At 40.5% G+C, this 9236-nt stretch overlaps 1 protein-coding gene across 6 annotated transcripts; it reads right to left on the bottom strand.

The window, feature by feature from the left end:
* Positions 1 to 3343: 3343 nt before the first annotated feature.
* LOC147622013 (disease resistance protein L6-like) lies at positions 3344 to 8269 on the bottom strand. Of its 6 annotated transcripts, none has more exons than XM_086823063.1 (7): positions 8120 to 8269; positions 7793 to 8026; positions 7408 to 7758; positions 6857 to 7129; positions 5978 to 6592; positions 4227 to 5849; positions 3344 to 4112 (listed from the first exon to the last, which is right to left on the bottom strand). In XM_086823063.1, exons 2-5 carry the CDS (start codon positions 8012 to 8014, stop codon positions 6449 to 6451), a joined length of 990 nt encoding a protein of 329 aa, XP_086679189.1. In that variant the 5' UTR covers positions 8015 to 8026; positions 8120 to 8269; the 3' UTR covers positions 3344 to 4112; positions 4227 to 5849; positions 5978 to 6448. The 6 variants fall into 6 exon arrangements, with proteins under 6 accessions (XP_086679189.1, XP_086679187.1, XP_086679188.1 ...); XM_086823061.1 differs by having other exon boundaries at positions 8124 to 8253; XM_086823062.1 differs by having other exon boundaries at positions 8111 to 8250.
* Between the last annotated feature and the right edge of the window lie 967 nt (positions 8270 to 9236).

Here is a 9236-nt window from a genome sequence, read left to right as displayed (position 1 = left end):
CATATTACAACTTTACAAGTCACATCAAAGTATTCTTTAGTGTGATTTATCTTTATCTTTTATATTCGCATGCATTTAATGGGAATCACAAGGTTGATGTATGGCATAACCATTGAGTGACTCCAGCTATTATTTTAACTAGGTTGTATTAATTCAAACAAATTGTTAAAAAATATAAATCCTTCTATTAGATTTGGGGTTTTTAGAAATTATACATGGATTAGGAATTACATCCCATTTCTATCATAGGAATGAATCTATTGTGTGATAGATTCTATCATGCAATAAAATTGCCTTGCCTATATAAACAACATCTCCCTCCTCTCGTTTATCACAACAAACGATCGTTTGAGTCCTCCCGTTCTCTGAGCAAACTTTTTAGAGTGAGGAAAAAATTGAGCAACATATTTCAAGACCACCAAAGGTGTGCAACATAAATTCACCACAAAATGACAACAACACAAGCACATATCAATTTTTAAACATTATGTTTTTTGAGACACTACATGTATCCTTATAAGCCAAGTTGAATTCTAAAGAGACTAGCCACAAATAGAAAAAAGATATAGTTAAAATAAAATGTAGAATGCCAAGTATGGCATTTATCCATATGCATCAATCAGTCAGATGTACATTTGTCATCACTCTCTGCATGCTCTTGCAGTACACAGTACACATCGACAACAAAAAGAAAGGGGAGAATAAATTTATGTCACATATAACTCAATGGAATATTCAAACAAATGGAGAAACAAAAATCCACAAATCCATAATGTAATCTAGCAAAATATGGCAATCCAAAACCAAGTGGCATTGGGAAGCTTACTAGTGATAGGGGTTCTCTCCAGCATGTACATCCATATTGTCTCCAACATCCCATGTGGAAAGATAAGAATGCCACATAAGATATTGTGTGAATGGTGACAGCCAAATAAAAGAGTGTGGGAAAGTGATTTCCACATGGCATGATTATGTGTAAAGGAGATTGGGCTAGAGGCTATCTATATTAGAAGCCTTTGATTGATTGGCCAAAAGGCTCGACATAACCATTTATGTCGATCCTTTCAGCCACTCAATGGGACTCTTCTCTCATGACTCGGGGAGCCTAGACTACTTCAACCCAAACCCAATATGCCATGGGAAACATGCAATAAATTAGTGAGGCAACTCTCACTTACCTCTATCTATTTTGCTTGAATTAGGGACTCCTCGTGATAGCTATGTCAATGGTAGCACGCCAAAGTAACTCAACAAAGCCGCCCACCACGCCTCAAGTATATCCCCACTACTCTCTCTCACTCCCTCCCTCACACACACACCACCTGAATCCGACTGCGCGGATGATTTTGAATGTCATGCTGATTTCGAATCTCTTACTGATTCCATCTAATTGATTCTAGCTGATTCCATCTAATTGATTCTAGCTGATTCCGTCTTGCTGATTTTAAACTGCTGATTCTAACATACTGATTCCGGCATGCTGATTCCAACCCGTTATTCCAACATGCTGATTCTAAACTCTGATACTTGGTCTTTGTATTCTTACGTGTCATTATGGACTTGATAACACATTACAATACATTGAGTTGAGTGTGCAGATCTTGTCTTATTCTCATTTTTAGGAATTATTTAAATTATTTGGCATTTACGGATTTATTTGATAGATATTTATTTTATGTGCAAGCAAGACTGATCACCTCTAACTTGTCACTTATATTGTGAATGCCAATGAAGATCAGTGGGGTAGGGTTAGTGTGTGGGATGTGCATGGCTGCCTTTGAAGAATCAATTGGTGCATAAAAACAATGATTATGGGTTGCTGAAATTTTTGAAAATCACTATTGGATAGCCGTATACCTTTTGGTTTGGGATGCAAAATGTGTGGAAGCTTCATGAAGTGCATATGCCATTATGGAGTACATGATATGGCTCAATTTGAGGGCATTGCAAGCAATTTTCAGCCATACGTTTGTCTTTTTGGCTCCAACATACATGGCTCACGCATGAGCATGCTACTTGCCATGAGTCCTTGATGGTATACTTCATCCGTGCAAGTTTATACATGTATATCTAAGGTTTCAAGGACGAAACCTCTTGGGTCGGAATGGTTTGTAACAAAGTTAAAAGGGAGTCAAGTTAATTTGGGCCCAAGGCTAAGGGATGAAGGGGATGTGAAAGGAGCCAAGGATTAGGACTAGGCTTGGGCATGCCCACGGACATTAATAAGTGCAGTGTGAAAGGGTGACCTAGTATATAAGTGAATATGGGCCGATATCATGGGAACCTTTTCATAACCATCATAATACAATTACTCTCTCTTCTCTCTAAACTTAGGCTAATCATCTTAATCTAGGTTAATCCAAGGCTAATTAGCCTAAATTGAGGCTAATCTAGATGCTCCTTTCCATCATATATGGGCCAATATCATGGGAACCTTCTAATAACCATCATAATATAAGTCAATTATTCTCTTCTCTGTAAACTTAGGCTAAATTAGGCTAAATTGAGGCTAATCTAGATGCTCCTTTCTTTCATTGACATGAGTCCTTGATGGTATACTTCAGCTTGGATGCAAGTTTATACATGTATATTTGAAGTTTCGAGGATAAAACCTCTTGGGTGGGGAAGGTTTATAACAAAGTAAAAAGGGACTCAAGTTAATTTGGACCCAAGGCCAAGGGGAGATGAAGGGGATGTGAAAGGAGCCAAGCATGAGGACTAGGCTTGGGCATGCCCATGGACCTTAATAAGTGTAGTGTGAAAGGGTGGCCTAATATAGAAGTGAATATGGGCCAATATCATGGGATTTACCTTTTGATAACCATTATAATACAAGTCAATTACTCTGTCTTGTCTCTAAACGTAGGCTAATCATCCTAATCTAAGTTGATCCAAAACTAATTAGACTAAATCAAGGCTAATCTAAATGCTCCTTTCTTTCAACAAGTTCTATATATTTACATGCTAATTTGAGTGGCATTACGAGCACTATGTATTTTTTTAAAGTACAAGTAGTACATTGGATAATTATCTAATAAGTTAGTATTAAATTAAATTTAATTATCTAATAATTAAATTTTAGCTCTTTGAAGTTGAAAAACTGATTTTTTTAAAAAGAAAATACTACAAAAAGTACTTCAGTTATAGTGTGCACATAGAGAAATGTTTTTAAAGTGTATTAAAAAAAAAAACAAATCATAGCTCATGAAAACTAAGAGCGCTGGATATACTTACAAAAATGCCCAGCCAGCTGAGAAAACTCACATGTAGAATTTCTATATACACAATAGACATATTCCTTAGTAGGGAAAGAAATTCCTAAAGTATAAAAATATTGGTGCACGTGAATTGCGTGCCTAGCATAATCATGATTGAGTTGTAAATCCAAACTCCTGGAGGACATCTAGAGTAAACTTCACATCTTTGAAGCATCCTATCACTTCTATGTGGTGGGGACTGTCAGAGTAATAATATTGTTTACCAAGTCTCATCTTATTTGTGAGAGTGGTTATTCTACTGGGATTCTCCATTTCTTGGATGTTGAGAGATTTGCTCAGCATATAATATAAGAGACAAATCATAGTTAGCTGAGGATTACGAGAACCCGATGAATAGCTCACCACATCTACATACTCAAGGAAGTGGAAGCGGTGGAACATAAGTTGTAGCTTGGTGGAATGTGTGTTTGAGGCTGCAACCGCTGCTAGCACTCCTATGAGATGACCGCATGCCTCTACTTCGCCCAAGGAATAAAGCTTTGCCAAGTTGATATCATCAGGAAGCAATGCCTGTGCATGGTCGACCAATATACAAATGGTGGGTTCATGTGGTTGCCCATCCACGTCCCAACAAAGACATAGCAGTAACTCTGTAAGTCGCCTTCCGAAAAAATAAAACCTAGCAGCAACTCCGTAATGTGCGAGATGGACCTTGGACGACATGAGACACTCATCATCGATAGCATCATCATCATCATCATCATCATCTTTGAGACGCTCATCATCATGCATGATGGGACAAAGGAGGTGAGGGACGAGCCGATGTGCAAGCCGTTCCCGCATCGCCATGGTCTCCTCATCCTCATCCTCATCGTCGTCGTTATCCCGCCTTGCCTTTTCATCAGCATCATAATAAGCATCATCATGAAACCCACTAGTTATTATCAGCCACTTGGAAAAAACTAAAAAAAAACACACACACACTAAAAAGATCAAAGCAAGGTATACCTTGGCATTTCTCAATGCCAATGTGAAGGACCCAGCTGCCTTCTTTTGTAGGAAACATGGTGATGACGCCGAGACAATCCATTCCACTAGAGTGTCTTCACTTAGCTGGCACTCACCCAGATCAAGCGTCCTTAGGCTGTTAAGCTGCATCCACTTCTGGTCATCCAAATTATTCAAACTTTCACACCCATCTAAAATTAGAATGCGCAATTTTGGTAGTTGGTCCAAGCCAACCAAATTTGTTAAGCTCTTGCAATTGTGAAGGTCCAGAATGAGTAAGCTCTTCAGTTGGCCCAAGCCCACCAAATTTGTTAAGTGCACACAGTTAGTAAGATTGAGATATCTTAAGCTCGTGCAAGAGCCGAGTGAAAGCTCTCCTCCTATCATGTCACCATGGAGGAAAAGATTTCTCAATCCTGTAAGGTAGCTAAGGTCCCGTGCTTCACCCTTACAACTTTCTGTTCTCACGTGCACCTGTAGGTGTTCCAACTGGACCATAGGACTTAGATCTGGGAACACTTCCATCCGATGGTGGTATAAACGAAGAGTAGTAACGGCGGTTAAATGAGCAAAAGAGAGCAACTCTCCTTCGGTGGATTCTAAACTTAAATCTGTCAGTGTTTTGCCCGCAGAGCGGACAAACCACAATCATTTGCCATGACCTCAGCATGTCCAAGTTGAACTTTTTGTAACTTCCCTAGACCCGAAAAGTTAGACAAACCCCTCACCTTCACTTCTACCATTTGCAAATTGGGGCATCCCCTAAAATCAATACCTGAGCATGTTGCATTGTCCTGATCTTTCAACCTGCATTTGGTCAGTTTCTCTAAAGATCCCAGCTTTATTTGAGGATACATGGTTAACTGAACTTCTACATCTTCCAAACTTGAACATCCACTCAAATCCAGAGCTCCGATGTGTCTAACACGGGGCCTACCTACAATGGAAATAAAGTAATCCCAATCATTGGACAAGTTTAGATGTTCCAACTTGCTCAGATTCCCCAGCTCTGGGATTCTCTCACGTATGGTCATATGCAATTTCTTCAGATTGTAGCAATGTCTTAGGCTAGAGACATCATCAACCAACCTGCCACTAAGCCTTACATCTTGAAGAGCTAAAAGTTCACCTATACTGAGGATATTTCTCCTTCTAGGGAGAAGCCGCAACCATTGATCACCATGAATCAATATGCCCGGATCAGGATATCATCATTACCAACCCACCACAACTTCACAAGTTTGCGTTGCAGCCAGCTCAAGTCCCCTTCCACAATCTGTAGTTTGCTACAACCCTCCACCTCTACAATGGCAAGAGACTGCATGCCATGTAAATTTAACTCCCTCAATGCCTCACAATCTTTCAGAACAAGTGCTACCACCCTTGAGTAACCTTCAAAATTTGCTATCTCCAAATCTCCATTGTAAACTGCTATTCTTTCAACACTTGTCTTCCCACCATCTTCTAGGGTTTCTGGAGCATATTCACAATCCTTTGTGATAATCAAATATCTAGGATCATCACTCATTTTATTTTTGCCAAATTCTTTACAAAGATCATGGATTTGCAATCGTTGATTTTCTAGTTGAACCCAATAAAACTGTGATCCATCAGTTCTTCGAGCTGTAAGCCACAAAAAGGAATTAAATCATACAATACACAACTAACCCACTATACCGAAGGAACAACATCAACAATATTGCATCCTCACGTTATCTTGCCTTAGAATTGTGATGGTAAGGCTACCTAACCTGGAAGTGAATGGTTGGTGTATCTAGCTTCCGCAAGATGCTTAGCCACTCGCATATATCCTCCATATTTGGATGCCATCGGCGAAACATTACGAATGTCACATCCAAGAAGAGACGCTTTAGACGTTCAGGGAGCTTCAAGTAGCTCATCTCAATCAGCCTCATGATGCCTTGTAACTCATCTCTTATCACATCCTTTAAATTCATTGATTCAATCTTATCCTTCCAACAAGATGAATCTTCCCCGTATCGCCTCAACATATCACCCACTATTCTTATGGCAAAGGGGTGATAGTTTGCAATGTGGCAATCCAACACTCTAATTATTTCTACCGCCGCATCTTTGTCCGTAGTTGATGGCACATGCCCAGGCCTGAGTGCAGAGTGCAAGAGAATCGATGCGGCTTCGACCAGATTCAAGCTAGGCATAGGAATGAGGTGTGTGGTCAAGCTCTTTAAGAGACCTCTTTCTCAAGAAGTCAACAACACTTTGCTGCCAGCTTTGAATTGAAAGCCCAAAATTGCTTCAGCTGCTTTTCTGGATGCTTCCCACACATTGTCTATAGCCAAGAAGACCGGATCAAGTGGCTTGCGCCTTCTTATGAGGTACTCAACCTGTTTTAAAATACTCATCTCTAAGTAATGATGGAGGGAGCATCTCGCTCTCCCTCTCTCTCTCTCTCTCTCTCTCTCTCTCTCTCTCACACACACACACACACACACACACACACACACACACACACACACACACCAATTGCATAATTTTGATAAGACCATAAATTCGTTCCATGTGAATAGAATGCTACAATAAGCATCACATGACTAAAATGCTTAACAATTGATGATATGTTGTAAAAACCTAATGAAGCACTTTCACACCTGCCTCATAGTGGATACAGGGTTGGCATCATCGTAAGAAGCATCTGACCAATCGGTGAGATTTCTCAGTATACATTTCAACACATCGACTAACATGCTCTCTGTCGCTTCACTTGGCAGCTCAAAATAATGCACCTTGCCAGGGAATTGCGTGTAGAGGTCATTGCAGAGGCATTGGCAGAGTGTAGATTTTCCACAACCTGGCATCCCATACATGCCTAAAATTGCGACTTTTTGTGAACTAAGTATGGTGTCAAACTGATCGTCTATCACCTGCATGTAATTATGATGAAGGGATCAGTAGGTATCCATTAAGCAAAGCATAATAAGAGGAAGATGGGATCTAGTCCACTACTTCTTAGGCAAATTGGTAAGTTAGGTGGAACTTGGACAGTTAAGTGGGAGCCGATGTTGGACACCCGATCCTTCATTGGTGAATAATAACAGCAGCCTCTCTCGCTCCCAATGAGTTGGAACGAGAGAAGTGTCGACTGGGACGACTCGGGAGGGAACTAAAGGAGGAGGAAAAAGAATGGGATCTGACTGGATACCTTGCAAAGGCGTTGCTTTCCTTGTACATCGGAATCCTCATATAGGACATCCGGGGACTTTAAGAGGCGACAGATGTCGGTGACAATGGCCGCTGTGTACTCCCTTACCACTTTGTAGTGGAGCTGGCTCTTGGGGCTCTCGAAAAACTCCTTCCCACTCCAGCGGCTGACGGCTTTGAGGGCTTGGTGCCAAGTGTCGGGGTTGATTGGCTTGCCTTGCCAGTCCTTGCTTTTAGAGAGCTCCTCCCACTTGCTCACCCATGTGTTCGATTCCAACCCCTCAGAAAGCTCCTCTAAAGATAGCTTGTAAAACAAGGGCAGTATCTTAATTGATTGAGGATGTTGTTTGGCCTTGTTCACAAAGGCAGCGAGCTCCATCATAGGCCACTTCGATTGCACGAAGTCCTTGGAGAGCACTAGCACAGCCACCTCGCACTGCATGGCGGCCTCCATGATCCGCTCCGGGAAGTAGTCCCCAGGGCGCAGGCTGTCCCGATCCCTGTCGAAGAAGGCGTGGATGTGGGCACGCCGCAACTCTCGAAATAGCGGCTCCACGAAGTCTTTCTGCATCCCACTGTGAGAGAGGAACACCCTGAAATGCCCACATGGAAGCTGCTGTCTGCAAATCCACAAGGCTTCATTAGAGATGAAGAAGCGCAGTTCAGTTATTAGTAGACATATATTATGCATTAAAGACACATACTGGCCATACGAACTCGAGCTGGAAGCTTGTCTGCGTTTTTTCTGCCGCCAACTCGAGCTGGAAGCTTCATCATTTTCTCTGCAGTGAACTCGAGCAGCATTTTCTGCTTGTTTTGGCATCTGCACACGATGAGGAGAGAAGAGTGTACTGCGCAGCGATGGGAAATTGAACGTCAGGCAGCTGATGATAAAGGCATAGCCTACCAATAAAATGGCTCCAGCTGTCTGACCGCAACGTGAATGGAGCTTTAAAAATTCATGTCTATGCAACTGACATGCATAGACTAAGTCCATAGACTAAGTCTGAACAATTGTTCCAAAGAACCCTAAAAAAATAAATAATAAAAAGAATCCTTATGTGTGATTTTGATGGCTCAATTTGAAAAAAATGGGTTGTAATTTTGCCTAGCATTGAATTAGAAGATTGATTTTTTTTTTGGTGATAAAACGGATTAGACAATGTATTTTTTAAACATAAACAAGTGATGTCATCATTTTCTTCACTTGCTGAGAAAAAGCTAATTGGCTCCTTTCCCTCTTTTACATGCAACTTGCTACAATTTTCAACAATTTGATGCGGCAAGTTTATGCAATGTTAGACTCGTGGATTAGCACATCTTCTTATTTTAAATTCGGATGTATTTAATTGGACTCGTGGATTAGCACATCTTCTTAATTTAAATTCGGATGTATTTAATTGGACTCACAAGGTTGATGACAGCTATTCTCCAAGTCAACTATTCGGATGTATTTAATTGGACTCACAAGGTTGATGACAGCTATTCTCCAAGTCAACTATTCAGATTTCAGAGCCTTGCAAATTTTAAAATGAACTTTTCCTCTATACAATTCATAACAAAGTCTTTATACTCTTTTAATCCTAACGTGCAGCAACTTTCCACAAGATATTTACATAATGTGAGAAAAATATTCTAAACTCTTAAAGTATCATATCATCTTCACTTACCACTTAATGGCTCCATCCATTCCACAAGTCAAGAACCTTGCAACTTTACAAGATATGCCAAGATCCTTTCCCTCTTTTATATGTAGTGTGCATATTGTACCTTTACAAGTCACATCAAAGTATCCTTTAGTGTGATTTATCTTTCTCTTTTATACTCGCA

This window comes from Cibotium barometz, chromosome 29, assembly GCF_041138505.1.
Source record: "Cibotium barometz isolate CiBa-2024 chromosome 29, ASM4113850v1, whole genome shotgun sequence".
NCBI classification, from domain to species: Eukaryota; Viridiplantae; Streptophyta; class Polypodiopsida; order Cyatheales; family Cibotiaceae; genus Cibotium; species Cibotium barometz.
The sequence above is the reverse complement of the archived record's forward strand: the minus strand, read 5'-3'. Positions and strand labels throughout refer to the sequence as shown.

Excerpts from the sequence above, each read along its gene's own strand:
- LOC147622013 (XM_086823058.1), bottom strand. The coding sequence starts at position 8,229 with ATGCCAAAACAAGCAGAAAATGCTGCTCGAGTTCACTGCAGAGAAAAT. Across the intron at positions 7,130-7,407 it reads GAAAGCAACGCCTTTGCAAG|GTGATAGACGATCAGTTTGA; the intron begins GTATCCAGTCAG and ends AATTACATGCAG. Across the intron at positions 6,593-6,856 it reads CTGTATCCACTATGAGGCAG|GTTGAGTACCTCATAAGAAG; the intron begins GTGTGAAAGTGC and ends ATTTTAAAACAG.